We start from the raw sequence: 21,054 nt of genomic DNA on the forward strand, positions 1-21,054 counted from the left end.
GGCAGGCCGTATTTTCACATCCTGACAAGCAGGCGCATGTATGCAAAGCAATTATTAGTTAAGGATGCATCATGCAAGCGGATTATATTTGCCTGTACAATAAGATTATATGTGTGGCGGCAGCTATGACTGGGGGGTTTGAGATCAACCCCCCCTTTGCTTCCTCGCGTAGGCTATGCCAAACATGGTAACCCAACATGTCAGTGCCGAAGTGTTCCATCCACACAGCTTGTGGGATAAATGTAGGCTATTCACTTCACACAAGTCTAAAATGCATTTTCGTTTAAAAGCAAAACACTGCTTGATGCGCACCCCCGCTCTCATGGGGAGACTGAAAGGAGGGGGGGTTTGCTTCCCCCCCCCCATAAGAGACTGACGTGTTGACGTCAGCACTGGTCCCTGCATACAGTATATACACACATGCAGATCACAGTGTTTGACTGACTGTCAGCATCTAGGTTTTAGGGCGGCGCGCTTATAGGCTAGGCCTACTCTACTGTACACATAACATGTCATACCAGTAATTAGCTAGCCAGCATCGGGCTGGTTAAACGCAGCACCAATGCACATGGCAGAAAACACAGGGCAAGCAGCTTGCTGAGCGCGTCACTCGCTGTTGATCTGCATTTTGATTCACAGGTGTAGAGTTTTCAACTCTCTGTGACAAGATTAACCTTCTCAGCTCATAGCTGGTCAAATAAAGTCAGGTGGCTAGTCTGATTTAAAAAAACGCGAAGGGGTCCGGATGGATTTAAATCAGCTAGAAATCGTAGCATGATTCCTTCCTCATTCCGGAGCACATTATCTTTCTTGAAATCCAACGGGCACACGCGCAGATCAATACTCGATTAATGCAATTTAAGAAGATATCTACTCTGTAACCAGATTAAACCTTCTCAGCTCATATAGCTTGTCAATAAAATCAGGGAGCTATTCTGATTTAAAAAACGCGAAGTAGTCCGGGTGGGTTTAAATCAACTAGGAATCGTAGCGTAACCTCTTATCCCAGACCTATATCTTTCCTTTTTCCACGGGCACGCGCGCAGATGTAGTACTCGAAACCTTCTCAGCTTATATAGCTTGTCGATAAAATCAGGGAGCTATTCTGATTTACAAAACGCGAAGTAGTCCGGGTGGGTTTAAATCAACTAGGAATCGTAGCGTAACCTCTTATCCCAGACCTATATCTTTCCTTTTTCCACGGGCACACGCGCAGATGTAGTACTCGAAACCTTCTCAGCTTATATAGCTTGTCGATAAAATCAGGGAGCTATTCTGATTTAAAAACGCGAAGTAGGTTAGTCTGGGTGGATTTAAATCAACTAGGAATCGTAGCATAACCTCTTATCCCAGACCTATGTCTTTCCTTTTTCCACGGGCACGCGCGCAGATTTAGTACTTGAAACCTTCTCAGCTTATATAGCTTGTCGATAAAATCAGGGAGCTATTCTGATTTAAAAACGCGAAGTAGTCCGGGTGGGTCTAAATCAACTAGGAATCGTAGCATAACCTCTTATCCCAGACCTATATCTTTCCTTTTTCCACGGGCACGCGCGCAGATTTAGTACTAGATACCTTCTCAGCTCATATAGCTTTGTCAATAAAATCAGGGAGCTATTCTGATTTAAACGCGAAGGAGTCCGGGTGGATTTATCATCACTAGGAATCGTAGCATGATTAACCACTTATTAGAGCTATCTTTTGGCCTTTATGTCAGTTCTCAAACTGCGGACAACGCGCAGTGAAACCTCACTCTGCATTCGTTCACAATTCACTGTTAGCAGCAAGCTCTGCTGTGCTTAGCCTTTGAGCTAAGCCTAGGTAGCCACTGCAGCAGCTAACTTGTCAACAACGCGGTTCCGGTGTAGGGTGTAGGGCTGTGAGCAGTGACGCCCTCGCCTGGCTCCACCCCCTGATATACGCTCGGCGTCTCGCGCAGACCAGCTCAGTCTATACAGAGCAACGGCAGCGTATCGCTGCCCTGAGCCGTGGAGCAGGGAGACGCTTGGCTCCTCCAGCCAGCTGACCAATCGCAGCGGCTGGCCATTTGACTCAATGTTTGGTCCCGTCTGTACTGAGCAGACGGAGAAAGGGCCTCCTAACACTTGAATCGTGTTATCAAAAGAGGTCTTTAATCAATAGGCTATTATCATAACGAACTCACAATCCTCAGATTATTGTCCTCTTAACACAGCGATGCTGTGTTCCTTCTTTTTCTTTCTCAGAATCGATACTCAGCTATGTCTTATAAACACATGCTTATATGGCAAAAACACTGCATTCACCTTGGTCAATGATAGTTCAGTTGCTTGTCAAAATAATATGTCAATCCTCACACGGCGCGTCAAATATGTAAGGAATTTAGATAGAAATATGGATTTTGATATCACTATTGATTCAATAAGTTAATATGAAAACCCCGGGGCACCACCACGTTCATCAGTAATTTATATTACTTTAATAAGCAATTTATATTACTTTAATAAGTAATCTATTACCCCTGCCGTCGGTCACAGGAATCAGAATCAGTTCTAAAGGAAGGGAGATCTTTAATCGACTGATATTATTATAACAAGCAAAGAACAAGTTTTAACTTCAAAACAGAATGCGTTTATTTAATCCACCAAATAGTAAAATCACAGTATTATGCATAACACCTTGTTCGATTGAGAGGTAAGGAGGAAGTAGGAGAAAAGTGAAAGAAAGGAAATAAGGTATTCAAAGAAAGCCTATAGTTTAAACCTAACCTAATTAAATACATAATCTAATTCAATAGGTGAGTATTCTAAGTTACTCTATCTTCACAGCACTCTCACAATAAGCAGAAAGACGTGTGGTCACTTTGCCTGTCTGAGAGTCGAGGGTTCTCTCCCTCTGTTCGTCTGTGGGAGAACGGCCTTCCTGGCTCGGCTGGGATCCCACCGGAAGGCAGGGACTGCCATGGCAACGAAGGGTGGCCGTGTCTGCTCTTGGACGGGCAGGCGAGGGGTCTCAAAACCGGCTGGTTGTTGGTTCAATTGTCTTTATCTCATCCCGTTGAGAAAGGGGGATCGCCTTATATTTAGTTCGATAAGCTCCAGACTATTGCTTGCTGCCGTTTGTCGAGTCAATACTGTTTGAATGGAGCTTGGTTGTCCACATGCCTGTTCTCGGGAAGCGGTCTCATGGTCATGGGACCTGACACGGCTTTCCTCCGTCAGGGCCAAGGGATCCAAAAATCATATTAGTGGGTTGGTTATCAAGCCCAAAAAGCTCCTCAAATCAGACGCTTAATGTCCATCAGTGTTCTGTTGCTCTGCTGTCGAGTGACTGACTGCATATAAAATTGGCCAGACTATCACGCCTCTCGACTGGGTGGTAGTCATATCATCGCCTTCAAAAGCATGGCATCTTTTGAGGCCTAAAAGTAAGGACTACATCTTGAATTCTTGAGTTCTAAAAAGTCCTTGTTGTTTCAAAAGTTCTTCTTTTCGTCTGCACAAGTCTGTTAGAGAGCAGCCAGCCACACTTTTTACTTCCTCCTGTCAGGAGAAAAGGGGCAGGGAGACGCCCCTTTCAACATGGCCCTGCCTCCTATTGCATTCAGATAAGGGTATGGGTTTAGAACTCAACTAAACTATGTATTTCTCTTACAAGCATATTTATATTTCTTGACATCACTCTTGGTGTGATAAAACAAAATATAGATGGAAATGAGAGATGAACAGATAAGATAGCAAAGTAGATATAGACAAGCATTGGTCTTGTTACACAGGGATGGAGTCAGGCTGGCCGAGAGATTTATGACTGTGTTTTCCCAGAGACAAGCCCAGATGGGGAAGAGCTTCTGCTCTCTTTTCCCTTAAAACTTATAACACGATTCAAACATCTCGTCAAATGACCTCATGGCCATGGCACATTCACAATTACATCCCACATATTATTCTGATTATTTTGAAATCAAACATGTGTGGTGTATCTTTATATTTAAGGAACAAACCAAAACTATTTCTGGAACACGTATCTTTACCAAATCCTATATATGTGTACACAACACAAACATATCTAATAAAACCATGGGTTAATTAAATCACTTATCTTGGGTGAATTAAAAAGAGTTACCCTAGATTCGATAACATGTCAACACTGTTAGATCTACGGTAACAAATTAAATGATTGTCACACACACATTAACACATTATACATATACATTCCTTCTCGAGAAGTATGTAATACTAATTAACTTGACAAAGTATAGAATCATGAGGTTTGTTAATTCCATTTTGCCACACACAAAAAGACTCGTGGTCTTTTTGTGAATGTCTGCTGGCTCTTCTTAAAAAGGAATGTGAAGTGGTTTATAGCCTTTGACCCCCCACTTCCATTCCATGACCTTTGGTTTAAGGAGGAAGATGGGACCAAATAATACATTTACAAAGCATTATTAAACATACCCATGATTTATATAGATCAATGTGGGTTGCGATTCGGAGAATATTGATACCAAACACTCCATGAGTTGTACGTAGAGTACACAAGTTCCTAAACTGTTTGCTTCCAGAGTCAATGCCTGGGCATGACTGTTTTTCTTCAAGAGTCCTGTCCCGGGGTCCCGTCCGTGTGACCTGTGAACTAAATCTCCACCAACCGGACAGAACGGACATTGACGAAACACACTGTCAGCAGTTAGAAATCATTCCTTTGGTATTTCCAGACAGGCTGGCATCTTGGGCCCTTTTCGGCTCCCCCCCCCCAGATGCAAGGGCCAGAGGTCAATTCCTGTGACCTCTGGAGAGGAGAGATCTGTACATTAAATATTCAACATTTAATGGACGTTACAAGATGAGTTTCTCTACACGATTAATCAGCCAGAGAGAAAGCCAGGCAGCCAGATGAATAGATGGTAGTCGCAGCCCACACAGTGCTGCTCAGATCACCACTCGGCCAATCAAGTCTTCTCTGTGCAAATCTCTGGCACTCATTCAGCTGCTCTCTAATACAAGCCTCCACAATCAATGTAAAGTATATGAGTGTTGAGGAGACAATGGGAAAGATCTCAGCGGAGTATGAAAGAAGGACCTAAAGGCTGCTCTTCCTATAGAAGTCGGCTGTCTGGAGTTGATATTGTTTTTGAAGGTCGATATTTAATTTTAGATTGAGGCTGTTGGTTCAATTCAATATTTTTACATTTGACCGTGTCCAAATGTACAAAAGATACAACGGTCAAGTGTTTTCGGCCACGGCTGTAAGGAAAAAACGACTTTAACACTAGAAGGGCCGTCAAAGGGGTCACGTGACCCCTGTGAGTTAAAATAAAATATATCTTTGCACTCGATCGAGTTCCAAATCCCTACTTTCTTGACTTTTCCTAAATATGTCTGTTGTACGACCCTGTGTTCATACATTTTCAAAATCAGACCGATATCATGCGCTATCTGCGCTTTGATGACAAGAGCACAAGGGCTGCCGGCCTTGTGGAGGACAAATTTGCCATGATAGCAGAGACACCTCCCCTCTCCCCGGCCAGTACATTTAGCATTTGAATAGAATTCATTTCGCATTTGAATAGAATTGACAGGGAGACTCCACACAAGAGGTGCAAATGCACAGCCTGTCATTCAAATGACTAGGGGTCAGTCGACCCCTCTTCTGGCCCTTGTGGTAGGTAAAAATGTCCCGGCTTTGCTAGTGTTAATTTAGGTGAGGCATTGCCGTCACCATTTGCAAAGGAAGTTATACAAAGAGAAGCAAATTGTTTAAACTTTATTTATCCATGACATGTTGGCAGAGATTCTCTTCTCCCAGCAACTTCTCCCATTCTCTTTTCCCAGCAACACCCTGCTTTCCATGCTTACTTTCACACACTCACACACACACTGGGAGCTGACCGACGTCTTCTCCTGGTGACCACTGAGCAGTTCCACTGCAGCAGTTGTGGAAATTCAAGTGCCTTGCTCATATACTGAAACACTGGACAGACAGGCACTACTGATGGCACATGGAGAGATAGAACATGAATTACATAGTGAAACACTATGTCTTCCAATTCTCTGTCTTTTCTCCTCTTCCCTGTCTGCATGCAGCCCTCCTTCTATATCAATTGACACCCCCGACTCGCTCTCTCCACACGACATTTTCCCTCAAGCTTGATTCAAATTAACATAGCTCAATGGCTCCATCTAGCGTTACAATCATAGTACTACACCTAGTGAAAAATACTGATACTGATAGACCAAATTCACTTATATTTGTGTCATACAATAATATTCTATTGAAACTTATCACATTATTCTTATATATTATTTATTATTATACTTGAATAAACACATGATATGCCACACAGGTGAGAAACAATTTCATTGCTCAGTCTGTGGTAAAGGTGTTGGCCATAAAGGAGACTTGAAGAGACACATGATAATCCACACAGGTGAGAAACAATTTAATTGTTCAGTCTGTGGTAAAGATTTTGGTCGTAAAGGACAGTTGAAGACACACATGATAGTCCACACAAGAGATACAAAGTTGAATTGTTCAGTCTGTGGTAAAGGTTTTGGTCAAAAAGGAGACTTGAAAAGACACACATGATAGTTCACACAAGATGGCAAAATATTTAAAACTGCACAGTGCACAACATTAAAAGCAAAATTGAGGAGACCGGACGAGACATGGGCTGGGTTATGCATAAACCCAGCCAGGTACAGTCGAGATGGTTATCTCGTCAGGAGTGTGCATGTGCTTTTTATTTAGTTTTTATTTTGACATTTTATTTTTTATTATTTATTATTTTTTTTTTGTGCTGTGCAGAGGCACTCTGATAAAGTGGCGTGGCCTCGACACGTAAGGAAAGTGAGGAGGTACACCAGGTGAGTCCAGCACGCTCTGGCCAAGAACTGCCAAGAGAGGAGGGCCCCTGGGCCCTGTCGAGTCCTGCTATGCAGGAAGTGCTACATGCTGCATACATGAGTCTTCATCTGTGTGGCAGCTTCTAAGAGAGGAGGAAGGTGAAAGGTGCAGGAATAGTAACGCATCAGCCTACCTCCTACTCTGGAAACATGGAATCGGATAGAGAGGGTGAAAACCCAACCCCAGTCTCCAATTTTTTTTAAATAGCAACGTTTTGGACCAACGTTGCTATGTTACAATTTCGGCTCCAAAATTGAAAAATATATAATATATAAATAAATATAATAATAATAATAAAATGTTATAACGTTAAACATTATAAACATTTAAAATAATGTTTACAACAGCTAACAGCTTGCTAACGTAGGATACCATAGCTAACAGCTATAGCTAATGCCATGTAGTGCTCCAACTGGTAGCTGTCATAACTGTAACGGTTCCACAATGTAATGTGTTGAAAGTCACCAAAACCATTGTAATTCCCACAGATGTGGTGTGGTTCAGATCTGTGTTGAAGCGCAATGATATGGACGACCTGTGAGAGGCAGTGATGCACTACAATGCATGGAGCCTGCCGGGAAAGCCGTAGAAGAAGAATGGACTCTTAAAGGAAGAGCGTCATGGCATAGTTTTGAAAGTTTTGGCATTAAATGTAGTTCCCAGCACTTTCCAGGTGGTTCCAGGACTTTCCAGGTGGTTCCTGCCGATGTCCTTACCGGATGATAACCCACCTCCATGCAAATGTTCAGCCCAATCGGTCCGGCGGTGATGTGGGCGTGTATAGACGACAGACACACAGACAGACACACAGAGGGACAGACAACTTCAACTTTATTATGTAGATTAATAAGCTAATTTATAATGTATTTACCAATTGTATTTAATCTTGTTTATAAATGCTTTGTAAGGCATAGATAGTCCTCACTTTAGATTAGCTTACACAAAATACTTAACTAACAACTACTAACTACCTTAACTAACATACTAACTACCTTAATTACATGGGGCATGCTTAGGGTGGCCAGGGGTGGGCGGCCACACCCTGAAATCTGATCGGCCACGCCAGTTGCCCCCCAAAATCTTGAGGGCACCAGTGTCAGCATTTTTCAAAGCCTTGGCTTAATTACAAAATTTAAAATTTAAAACTTATTTTCATGAAAATGGATACCTGCCAAGGCTTTGAAAAATGCTACCTTATCTCTAAAGGGGAGACTTGTGGGTACCCACAGAACCCATTCTCATTCAGATATTTAGAGGTGAGAGGTCAAGGGACCCCTTTGAAAATGGCCATGCCAGTTTAGCCTAAATTATGTTATTTAGCCTCCTTGTCAACTATCTAGCATGACATGGTTGATACCAGTGGATGGCCTGGGTCTTCTAGTTTCATATGATACCAGGCTCTTCATGCTAGCTTTAAAAATGTGCCCACTACAGCCTCTGAAAGACAGTGATGTCAGAAATGCATAGTAATGTAGAACAATGCTTTATAAATTATTAATTCAATATTTACTAATACTAAAGCTTAATCATATTATAAAGTGTTACCGCAAAGGGAACTGTTGGGAAATACGTTTTCACAAGTGTACACTAAAAGAAAATTGCTGATAATATTTTGCTTAATTAACTAATTGACATTTACATTCTATATTAATTTTCACTCACTGTAATACATTTATTCTTATTTCAGTGTACAAAATAATGATCAAACAACATAGCTAAAGTAGTTTTAACATTGGAACTACAGTACATTTAAAATAAATATACAATAAAATCCCCCCCCCCCGTCTCACTTTCTTTGTATACATTATTTCAGACAAGATACATGTTTGCATTAGCCATGGTCACAATGAAAGCATGCATTTACAGTTTCGCCCTCCATATCAGTTTTCCAAACCCTAGTTCCTGGAAACCTTATTTGTTCATTGTTTACACAGTGACAGCTTGTCACAGAGAGGGAGTGGACGTATACCTATTCAATAATGAAAAAGTGGATGCTACCAATATAGAGGAAACTGGTGCAGTCCTGGGACCAGTTGTATGAAGATAGACTTAGTCTTACTTAAATGACAAGACAAACTTGCAGAAGGTGAAGGTGGTTGGTGTGTCCTTGCTTGTTCTTGAGAAGGTAAACACTGCCCATGTGCTTTATTACCAAGATTATATATGATACCATGTGGGTTGATTACCGGTAAAGCCATCCTTTAACTTTAACCAAACCACTGTTCAAACTTCAAGATTTCTTCCTAAGTGTGTGTATTTGACATTTGATCAAATATACATTTATAACACAGACAGAAAAGAGTAGTAGCTCTTAAGATATACAGCACAGATTTCCAGCACATTTCATAAAACATAATCCAAATAAATGTTACTGCAATTGGGCAAATCCAGGTTTGGATCCAAGATATTTCGACTCCCTAAAAACACTGGGCAGCATTCAAAATATAATTCAGAGTATATTCTAATGACATGCTTTCAAAAGGTTTCATAATGGTCATATGGTTCGTTCTTATATTTTGCCTCTGCTGTCTGAGCATCATTATCATTAACAACCATGTATTATCAACTATTATGAAGCACATTTGTGTCTGTGCCATTTTCCTTTCAAAACTGTCTGAGTAATCTAGCAGCCAATCAACTCCTTTTTTCAGTTACCGTGTTTTGAAAAAGGACTATTGTAATCCAGTTACAAATAATCCATCGTTTCCCCACTATAGCCACTATTAACCACTCTGGTTTACTTGAACCAATACATGTAGTTGGACTGGATGGCTGGGAAGCACATGTTGTTGACGCAGGAGCCTCCATAGCTGGAAGGGCATGCTGAACAAGGAATGCCCACTCGATATGGTGCCTCTCCTATCCAGTTTCCCCTGGTGAGAAGAACAGACATATTTGCAAAAGATGGAACCCTGTCTTCTGAAATCAATTCCTTCATGTGGGTCTGATTGGCTGGTCAGGCAGACAGACAGGCATAGAGGGATTCAGTTATTGTTTGACTGAATAATAGAACATAGAAAAGGTGGTAGCACTTTACATTGCTGCTTGGTAACAACATGGTAATAGGGTATATATAATAAAGAAGTAATAATTAGGTAATACCATGTAATAATAACCAGGTAATAGCTTGGTATTAAAGCTGCATTCAGCAATGTTTTTGTGTTAAAATAAGTGTTAAATGGCTCTATATTCTGACAGCAATCACTGAAATAGACTGTTTGGTCAGTTAGTTGGAACCCCCAGCCCCCCCCCCCCCCCCCCCCCCGCCTATCTCTCTCCAGTAGTCCTGCATGCAGGGAGGACGTATCTCCACACCCGTAACTCGTAGAGAATCACGGATGGCGGCGTTGGATTCAGGGGGTGAAAAAATACATATAGTCCTTTAAAAGCAATGCGATCTGACCTTCCGTTTCCCAGAAAATGTCAACAATTCTCTGATTGGATAGTGGGAGGTGGACGCCAATTTTTTATCCAATCAGAGAATTGGATCAAAATAACATTGCTGAACGATAACATTGCTATTATGCCCAAGCCTAGTGCAGTGTCTTAAGGTCCTTACACATCGGGAGCGTTTTTTTCGTGCGATTAATTCGCACGTCAATAATATTTTCCAAACCTATATCAGTCAATGCAACCGTGCATACCAACGGCGAAGTTTCACTGAGCGTTATTGCGTCGTTTATTTTTTAGAACCACGGTAGATTTTTCAGAAATTCGCTTCCGACGTGTACACATCTGTGGCTGTGATTGACAGGTGGGTCCAAACTCGCATCGCAATTTCGTGCCGTATATTCGCATCGCTCTTGATGTGTAAGGACCTTTACACTGAACCATCACCAACTATTTTTAGGTCGATTTGATGGCATTTCTGCTTTTTGTCGTGAAAGCTCACAGAGAGACACAGGAAGCACAAACATACTTAGGTGAGTAGTTGCAGACGAGGTAGGTGGCTTCTCTCCACAGTGTTCCCTCCACCCACATGTTATAGCAGGTATGGACGGCACAGCCCACTCTGGTGGTCGATGCCCACACCATCTAAAGCAAATGACATATAACGCTTATACTAGGTCTCATCATTGTACTGTTATCTTTGCACTTCAATATTTATATAATTGTAAAAAAAGACATTCAAGTCAGACAACAGAAATTGAGTATCCACATAGATGGCATGTAAACTCAACACTGAGGCCCAGATTCACAAAAGGTTTACAAAGGGGAACAGTGTACATTTTACTATATCACCAAAATGACAACATCCAAGTGCCATTCACTGTGTGCACATGGGGGTGTAGCAGTGTGTGATCCTTACCTGTGTGTAGTGTGTGCACATGGGGGCGTAGCAGTGTGTGGTCCTTACCTGTGTGTAGTGTGTGCACATGGGGGCGTAGCAGTGTGTGGTCCTTACCTGTGTGTAGTGTGTGCACATGGGGGCGTAGCAGTGTGTAGTGCTTACCTGTGTGTAGTGTGTGCACATGGGGGCGTAGCAGTGTGTGGTCCTTACCTGTGTGTAGTGTGTGCACATGGGGGCATAGCAGTGTGTAGTCCTTACCTGTGTGTAGTGTGTCCACATGGGGGCATAGCAGTGTGTAGTCCTTACCTGTGTGTAGTGTGTGCACATGGGGGCGTAGCAGTGTGTGGTCCTTACCTGTGTGTAGTGTGAGCACATGGGGGCGTAGCAGTGTGTAGTCCTTACCTGTGTGTAGTGTGTGCACATGGGGGCGTAGCAGTGTGTGGTCCTTACCTGTGTGTAGTGTGTGCACATGGGGGCGTAGCAGTGTGTGGTCCTTACCTGTGTGTAGTGTGTGCACATGGGGGCGTAGCAGTGTGTAGTCCTTACCTGTGTGTAGTGTGTGCACATGGGGGCGTAGCAGTGCATGGGGCACCTGGGGTTGCAGAAGCGAGGGTACGGGAACACATAGTCGTTCACTTCATCATACCAGGGTTTGACGAACTGCAGAATGGAGCGATAGCTGTGGCAGAGACAGAATGGACGGTCGATCCAGAGCCATATATAGAAGAGTCGCGATCTCTCATTCACTCCAATGGACCAGTTTTTTACTCTCAAGAGTTCCATGTAGTAAGGTCCTGGATTAAGCAGCACTGTCGAGTTGTAGTCAAATGGACAGTTTGTGTTGTACTTTGATTTTTTTTATTTTATTTTTTATCAAATTGCACATTATCAGCTTTATTTTAGCATTCAAAAGTAGCGCGAGACCCATTCCTAGCTGTTCACTGGCTAATGAGTCATGAGAATAATGTATATATAATGAGAATGCATTTTGGTCCTTCGCTGACGCCACTCTCTCTCTAGAGGACAGTAGTTCGATCTAAGTGGTTGGCTGGATCTCAAAGTGCACCAGATGGAAGCATTTAACTTTAAAATGTACAAATTCTTCTTCGGGGGGGGGGATAGAGCCAACCACACTAAGATGACGTGGGTATTTATCAAACCCTGCATACGGCCCTGCTGACATCAACAAGCTGAGTCATGCACGAGGAGATACTGAAGCTTCTGTGATGCTCACAATGGAACGCTCTAATTACAGGCCAGACACATCGCACTTGACAGAGTGGGAGGGTAAGAGGAAATGACAGATCATTCCAGAGCTTCCTTAGGAGGAGGCAAGTTCAGAAGAGCAGTCTCCACTTTAATAACAACAGAATAGCGAAAGTGAGGCAACATTGTGGCAAAGTGAGGGGAGATTGAAGAGTTCGTTAAAGGAGGAGAGTTGATGAGACAAAATATAGACTTTGACTTCACCATCTTCAGAAGTGTTGTACGGGGAGGAAACTGCTCGTAGCCTTTTCTGATCATTGTTTTATCTGCTTATATGCTCTTATAACTGTAACTTTATACCAATGCTTGAGTGTATGTAAAAGATAAAACACAAAATGGAGACATATTCATTGTTTGTAAGAGCGTTGGTTTCCAAAGATATTGTCTAGACATCATAATAATAATTTATATAAATCAAGCTTTTGTGATTTTATATGGGGGTTAGGGTTGTGGCGGTGTACAAAATGTTCAAATGTTTATTTCAGACACCGGACCCTGCAGTCTGCAAGTATGAGTCGACTAGTAAATATCATTGTGTGTGTGTGTGTGTGTGTGTGTGTGTGTGTGTGTGTGTGTGTGTGTGTGTGTGTGTGTGTGTGTGTGTGTGTATGTGTGTGTGTGTGTGTGTGTGTGTGCGTGCGTGTGCGTGCGCGTGTGTATTGTACCAACCCTCCCGTCCTGACAGACAAGTTCTGTCCGTAGAACTGCAGCAGGTAAGCAGTTCCATGCTCCCACAGACAGGTGGCAGCCCAGCCCTCAGCCGTCCTGGCCAAAGCATTGTCCCATACCTGTTGGATCAAGAGGGAGGGGGATAAAGTCCCAATAGGTAATTGAAGAGTGGCGCCCCCTGTTGATGAAAACACTGTCACCCCACTATTGGTTTTGTTTTTTAGGTGCTGTGGAGGACATGATGAGTGTCAGGGTCTGTGTGGGCGTTCATGTATGCATGTGTTTTGCAATGCGGCTCATCTTAGGGAAATTATGGTACACATTGTTTATTGCTGTTAATAAAAATAGATTCATTACTGCGTCATCATTATTTCAATAACTTTAAACTTATTTAATGATTTGTGTGTCTGAAAACACACAAATTCCTTGCTTCATTATTTTGTTGAAACAAGTGACGTTATTGTGACACATGTAAGTGATAATCAACGACTAGGTGTGCGTTATACGATTTTAATGCACGACATAGGGGCAAATAACCACGCGATGCTGCAGGCCGAGGGTGGTTGCCTCCCCGAAGTGCATTAAAATCGTATGATGGACATCTAGGAGTTGATTATCCCGCTCATACCATGGTCATTTGCCAACAATATAATATAAAAAGCATTTGACGAATTGTTGGTGCAAGTTTAGCAATCAAAATCAAAGTTTTTCGTTAGGCATAAAGCCTTGATATAGCCTACTTCAACGTCAAACCCGTCGCTAACTCTGTTTCCCTAGCAACACTTGGAGAACCGACTAATACCTGAAACAAGCGTAACCATCCCGTCAGCTTCTCATGCAATGGAAATGTTATTTGCTGTTCCAGTAAATAGGATGAACCTTGGATACGAGCTGGTATGATGCAGGGAAGCTAGTCTGCTCAGCTCATTAAACAGCTGTGCAGGTTGCGTAGCGGATTAATTTTCAACATGTGACTTGACTTTATAACTGTCCCTCTATCTGCCCTGTCTTTTCTGTCCCTCTCTCTGCCCTGTCTTTCCTGTCCCTCTCTCTGTCCTGTCTTTCCTATCCCTCTCTGCCCTGTCTTTCATGTCCCTCTCTGCCCTGTCTTTCATGTCCCTCTCTCTGCCCTGTCTTTCATGTCCCTCTCTGTCCTGTCTTTCATGTCCCTCTCTCTGCCCTGTCTTTCCTGTCTCTCTCTCTGTCCTGTCTTTCATGTCCCTCTCTCTGTCCTGTCTTTCCTGTCTCTCTCTCTGTCCTGTCTTTCATGTCCCTCTCTCTGTCCTGTCTTTCCTGTCTCTCTCTCTGCCCTTTCTTTCATGTCCCTCTCTCTGTCCTGTCTTTCCTGTCTCTCTCTCTGTCCTGTCTTTCATGTCCCTATCTGCCCTTTCTTTCATGTCTCTCTCTCTGCCCTGTCTTTCCTGTCCCTCTCTCTGCCCTGTCTCTCTCTCTGTCCTGTCTTTCCTGTCCCTCTCTGCCCTGTCTTTCCTGTCCCTCTCTCTGTCCTGTCTTTCATTTCCCTCTCTGCCCTTTCTTTCATGTCCCTCTCTGCCCTGTCTTTCATGTCCCTCTCTGCCCTGTCTTTCATGTCCCTCTCTGCCCTGTCTTTCCTGTCCCTCTCTCTGCCCTGCCTTTCCTATCCCTCTCTGCCCTGTCTTTCCTGTCCCTCTCTGCCCTGTCTTTCCTGTCCCTCTCTCTGCCCTGTCTTTCCTATCCCTCTCTGCCCTGTCTTTCCTGTCCCTCTCTGCCCTGTCTTCCATGTCCCTCTCTGCCCTGTCTTTCATGTCCCTCTCTCTGTCCTGTCTTTCATGTCCCTCTCTCTGCCCTGTCTTTCATGTCCCTCTCTGCCCTGTCTTTCCTGTCCCTCTCTCTGTCCTGTCTTTCCTATCCCTCTCTGTCCTGTCTTTCCTGTCCCTCTCTCTGTCCTGTCTTTCCTATCCCTCTCTGCCCTGTCTTTCATGTCCCTCTCTGCCCTGTCTTTCATGTCCCTCTCTCTGTCCTGTCTTTCATGTCCCTCTCTGCCCTGTCTTTCCTGTCCCTCTCTCTGCCCTGTCTTTCCTATCCCTCTCTGCCCTGTCTTTCCTGTTCCTCTCTGCCCTGTCTTTCATGTCCCTCTCTGCCCTGTCTTTCATGTCCCTCTCTCTGTCCTGTCTTTCATGTCCCTCTCTGCTCTGTCTTTCATGTCCCTCTCTGCCCTGTCTTTCCTGTCCCCCTCTCTGCCCTGTCTTTCCTATCCTTCTCTGCCCTGTCCCTCTCTGCCCTGTCTTTCATGTCCCTCTCTGCCCTGTCTTTCATGTCCCTCTCTGCCCTGTCTTTTATGTCCCTCTCTGCCCTGTCTTTCATGTCCCTCTCTGCCCTGTCTTTCATGTCCCTCTCTCTGTCCTGTCTTTCATGTCCCTCTCTCTGCCCTCTCTTTCATGTCCCTCTCTCTGTCCTGTCTTTCCTGTCTCTCTCTCTGCCATGTCTTTCCTGTCTCTCTCTCTCTGCCCTGTCTTTCCTGTCCCTCTCTCTGCCCTGTCTTTCCTGTCCCTCTCTCTGCCATGTCTTTCCTGTCCCTCTCTGCCCTGTCTTTCCTGTCCCTCTTTCAGTCCTGTCTTTCCTGTCCCTCTCTCTGCCCTGTCTTTCCTGTCTCTCTCTCTCTGCCCTGTCTTTCCTGTCTCTCTCTCTCTGTCCTGTCTTTCCTGTCCCTCTCTGCCCTGTCTTTCCTGTCCCTCTCTCTGCCCTGTCTCTCTCTCTGTCCTGTCTTTCCTGTGCCTCTCTGCCCTGTCTTTCCTGTCCCTCTCTCTGTCCTGTCATTCATGTCCCTCTCTCTGTCCTGTCTTTCCTGTCTCTCTCTCTGTCCTGTCTCTCTCTCTGTCCTGTCTTTCCTGTCCCTATCTGCCCTGTCTTTCCTGTCCCTCTCTCTGTCCTGTCTTTCATGTCCCTCTCTCTGTCCTGTCTTTCCTGTCTCTCTCTCTGTCCTGTCTTTCCTGTCTCTCTCTCTGCCCTGTCTTTCCTGTCCCTCTCTCTGTCCTGTCTTTCCTGTCCCTCTCTGCCCTGTCTTTCCTGTCCCTCTTTCAGTCCTGTCTTTCCTGTCCCTCTCTCTGTCCTGTCTTTCCTGTCCCTCTCTCTGCCCTGTCTTTCCTGTCCCTCTCTCTGCCATGTCTTTCCTGTCCCTCTTTCAGTCCTGTCTTTCCTGTCCCTCTCTCTGTCCTGTCTTTCCTGTCCCTCTCTCTGCCCTGTCTTTCCTGCCCCTCTCTCTGCCCTGTCTTTCCTGTCTCTCTCTCTGCCCTGTCTTTCCTGTCCCTCTTTCAGTCCTGTCTTTCCTGCCCCTCTCTCTGCCCTGTCTTTCCTGTCTCTCTCTCTCTGCCCTGTCTTTCCTGTCCCTCTCTCTGTCCTGTCTTTCCTGTCCCTCTCTGCCCTGTCTTTCCTGTCCCTCTCTCTGTCCTGTCTTTCCTGTCCCTCTCTCTGCCCTGTCTTTCCTGTCTCTCTCTGTCCTGTCTTTCCTGTCTCTCTCTCTGTCTTGTCTTTCCTGTCCCTCTCTCTGTCCTGTCTTTCCTGTCTCTCTCTCTGCCTTGTCTTTCCTGTCCCTCTCTCTGCCCTGTCTTTCCTGTCCCTCTCTCTGCCCTGTCTTTCCTGTCTCTCTCTGCCCTGTCTTTCATGTCCCTCTCTGCCCTGTCTTTCATGTCCCTCTCTCTGCCCTGTCTTTCATGTCCCTCTCTGTCCTGTCTTTCATGTCCCTCTCTCTGTCCTGTCTTTCCTGTCTCTCTCTCTGCCTTGTCTTTCCTGTCCCTCTCTCTGTCCTGTCTTTCCTGTCTCTCTCTCTGCCTTGTCTTTCCTGTCTCTCTCTCTCTGTCCTGTCTTTCCTGTCTCTCTCTCTGTCCTGTCTTTCCTGTCCCTCTCTCTGTCCTGTCTTTCCTGTCCCTCTCTCTGTCCTGTCTTTCCTGTCCCTCTCTGTCCTGTCTTTCCTGTCCCTCTCTCTGTCCTGTCTTTCCTGTCCCTCTCTCTGCACTGTCTTTCCTGTCCCTCTCTCTGTCCTGTCTTTCCTGTCCCTCTCTCTGTCCTGTCTTTCCTGTCCCTCTCTGCCCTGTCTTTCCTGTCCCTCTCTCTGCCATGTCTTTCCTGTCCCTCTCTCTGCCCTGTCTTTCCTGTCTCTCTCTCTGCCCTGTCTTTCCTGTCTCTCTCTCTGCCCTGTCTTTCCTGTGTCTCTCTCTGCCCTGTCTTTCCTGTCCCTCTCTCTGCCCTGTCTTTCCTGTGTCTCTCTCTGCCCTGCCTTTCCTGTCCTGAAGAAGAGAGAGAGGGAAAAAGGCACTCACAGCAAAACAGGGCAGGGTCAGTTGCCCCGCCCCCCTCTGTTAACACCACTGCCCTCGGGCAAGTAGCGTATTATATTCATAGTATTCCCATGATGTCACATGCATTTCCTACCAATATGGTGCTTTACAACACCTGTTATTATCCTACCAAGATGGCCGTGTGATGATGTAACAGAACACTGTGAATTCCGCTCTCTCAGGACACCAAACTTCATTGAAAAATCTGGCTAACAAACATAGCCTAAAACAACATGACACAAGTCCTTTTACGAATCGATAGGATCTCCAGTTACAGTCAGGATATACAGTCAATAATAATGGGAGACCCGGACCGGGCAGGTTGTAACACCGGGTTCATTGTAACGGCACCATTTCCACCAATCAGGGATAAGCTGGTCAGACACACCCACTTTCAGGAAGTTCTTGATCTTAAAATTGCAGTTTCGTGGCTGTCGGTGCAAAAATGCAGATTTTACGTGGGGGGGGGGGGGGGGGGTGTTTGGCATTCCATCCATGCTAATCTCAAGTAGATCAATAAGTCCCAAGAGGCTGTGGTTTACAGTGTTTACAGCTAAGCCCCCCCCCCCTCACCCGCCCCTTCCCCGGCTGTCAGGGGTGGGAACAATTTTATCACTGTCGGAAAAAAAGTGTTACTGCGACTCATTAAACACTTATGTGGTATCATTGGCATGTGATGGAACACCACATTTCAATTAAATTACGTTTTAATGGTTTTTAAATGTTTAATTAACTGAGATTTCAGTTATCTTTGTTAAAAACACATCCCATGTGCAGTAGATGAGTAGATGAGATGTTAAATGGTTCACAGACTGGGTGGATCTGACTCCCCGGGGGGGTTAGTAAGTAAGTAAGTAAGTAAGTAAGTACATTTTATTTGTATAGCACTTCTCACAGAGAAAACTCACAAAGTGCTTCACAGGATTAGAATACAAAACAACCAATCAATCAATAAATACAGGTAACAGTAAAATACAAAAAAGGCACCTACAGGGGTGGTCCAACTCCCACGGGTCCACTAGTCTGAATGAGAATGGGTTCTATGGATACCCACAAGTCTCCCTACAAGACATACCCACTTTATGCTAACCCCATGCACTTTATGCTAACCCCATGCAGTTTATGCTAACCCCATGCACTTTATGCTAGCCCCATGCACTTTATGCTAACCCCATGCACTTTATGCTAACCCCATGCAGTTTATGCTAACCCCATGCACTTTATGCTAACCCCATGCAGTTTATGCTAACCCCATGCACTTTATGCTAACCCCATGCACTTTATGCTAAGCCCATGCACTTTATGCTAACCCCATGCAGTTTATGCTAACCCCATGCACTTTATGCTAACCCCATGCACTTTATGCTAAGCCCATGCACTTTATGCTAACCCCATGCAGTTTTTGGCAAAGCCATGCAGGTTTTTTTGCATGCACCGTGTTATTTTTGCCTTCTGTTTGAATATTTCTGCATACTGAAGTCCTTAAAAAGTAATGGGATTACATAATGTGGTATGACTGGAAAGCTGGGACTCTTGTGGCTTCAATGAGCCCAATTGTATTCATGTGTGATGATGTTAGTCCCCATAGTAGCCATTTCTTTGTAGTGAGACCATTTTTCAAAACTTGACCTCACTGAATAAAATTACATAATTTATTAAACATAATTTTAGTTACATTGCACATTACATGTTTCTCTGGTAGCCTGTGTGTGGAGCCTGTACATGTAAATTGGAAGGAGGGGGCACTTCAAGTGTGGTAACCCTGGGGCACCACACTGTGTTAATCGGGGCCTGACATGTTCACTTTATTTTATTTTATTTTATTTTATTTTTATAAATATTATGAGAGGGGTGCCCTTTTTTCACTTGAGCACCTGCCCCCAAAATGTCTGTGCACGCCACTGGTCTTACTGTTGGTAGGCTACTGAATGCTGCATTGAAGCATCTAATAGCCTAATTAGCATGACATAGGCTACTCCTCAGTGACAGTGTCTCAGAAAAATATGAGAATGAATGTTACACCAGCACATCTCCAAAACATTGAAGACAAAAAGTTTATCTCACCATAAACTCCATATTTGCTGCAGGTGGGAAGACATTTGCTCTCACTTGGTTGTGGTAGTCCAGGATGGCAACCATGTCACGTTGAGTTATAAACCGTTTCCTCCGTGATCTGCGGCTGCTCGGCGATCCGCTGCTGGCTTTAATTAAATTCATTGAATTGATATCGGAAAGGTTTCCCGTCGCTGGAGACTCCGTGGGGCTTCTAACCCATCCATTGACTCCGCACAGGAGGACCAAACAGGACAGCCAATAAACACCTGTCATATTTACCCCCTTCAGATGGTCAAGTCCAATGTCTTTGCCTTGGAGTGTGTCCACTGTCTCTTGCAAAGAGATATTTAGCTGCTCTACTACATCGGAACTTTATATGATTGAGGAGCCTTTAAAGGTGACTGGGTTCAGCCTGCTGAGTTCAGCCCCCAGTGCCACCAGCCAGAGAGAGAGAGAGAGAGAGAGAGAGAGAGAGAGAGAGAGAGAGAGAGAGAGAGAGAGAGAGAGAGAGTTAAACTTTCAAAATAAAACCCCCATAACACATTTCTCTGCAACCAGTAATCATTTCGACACACAAAAAGAAGAAGAAAAGGGGAGGGGGAGACAGCAACTTTCCATTATGAGAACCTTAATAATCCTGTAATAACATGCAGAAAAAGCATGACAAGAAAAACATTAATTTGTAGTGTCTCCATGAACCAACCCATGTATAAATCCCTTATAAACCCATGATACTAACCTTACTTTTTACATGTTATTTTTAATTGATAATTGGTTCACGCAATGAGACATTAAGGACATTTCAGGGTTAAATGAAGGGGTTTGGTTTCATAGTGTTTAAAATTGATAAAATGTTCACACATCAATTCCACATCAGTTAGCCCAGTGTTTTTCAACCACTGTGCCGTGAACAGTAGGTGCCCATGAGAGATCATCCGCGGTGCCACAGGACATTGTCCAATTTGACTTAATTGGTCCATAAAAAATGTAAAATGATTCTCAAGTTGCTCCAAACAAAAGCATGTATTTCATACAGCTCTGTTTGGGCGCTACCGCCACCCACAGGCATAGAAGAGTAGCACAAACATGGTAGTGCAACCAGGGTTGCACTACTCTGCCTATGGGTGGCGGTAGTGCGATTAGTGGCCTAATAATGCCCTTGTGGATGATTTCATACAAAATGGAGAGAAAAAGATGCAGGTAGACACAGTTAGAACAAGTGACAATGCAAAACAACAAAGATGGATCAATATTTGAAGAGGAAGGATCCATTCATTCATTCATTCATTCATTCATTTATGTGACTCTGGACCATGATCACATGGTATGGAGCACAAACAAAACATACAATAACAACAATATACAATGGCACATGGCATGGCTAGAGCATAGCACATATTTAAACAGAGGCAGGGCATTCTTCAGAAAGGCACCCACACATGACTTTTGGCTTATCTGATTGTAACAGCAAGATCAGTCTAAACATAGATGCGCAATTTAAATAATGCTTAATAATACCAGACTCTGCACTTGATCCTCCTGATCAAAGTTCTTCCAGCCATAACCCAGATGAATAGC

The 21,054-nt window shown here is 44.1% G+C and overlaps 1 protein-coding gene across 1 annotated transcript; it reads right to left on the minus strand.

The window, feature by feature from the left end:
• Positions 1-9,619: 9,619 nt before the first annotated feature.
• LOC310792243 (peptidase inhibitor 15-like) lies at positions 9,620-19,638 on the minus strand (the record flags this gene model as incomplete). The annotated part of the gene is made up of 5 exons (XM_083653970.1): positions 9,620-9,755; positions 10,802-10,917; positions 11,720-11,852; positions 13,109-13,227; positions 19,486-19,638. 5 exons carry the CDS (start codon positions 19,636-19,638, stop codon positions 9,620-9,622), a joined length of 657 nt encoding a protein of 218 aa, XP_083510096.1.
• Between the last annotated feature and the right edge of the window lie 1,416 nt (positions 19,639-21,054).

Source organism: Poromitra crassiceps, assembly GCF_964638095.1.
Source record: "Poromitra crassiceps genome assembly, chromosome: 17".
Taxonomy (NCBI): Eukaryota; Metazoa; Chordata; class Actinopteri; order Beryciformes; family Melamphaidae; genus Poromitra; species Poromitra crassiceps.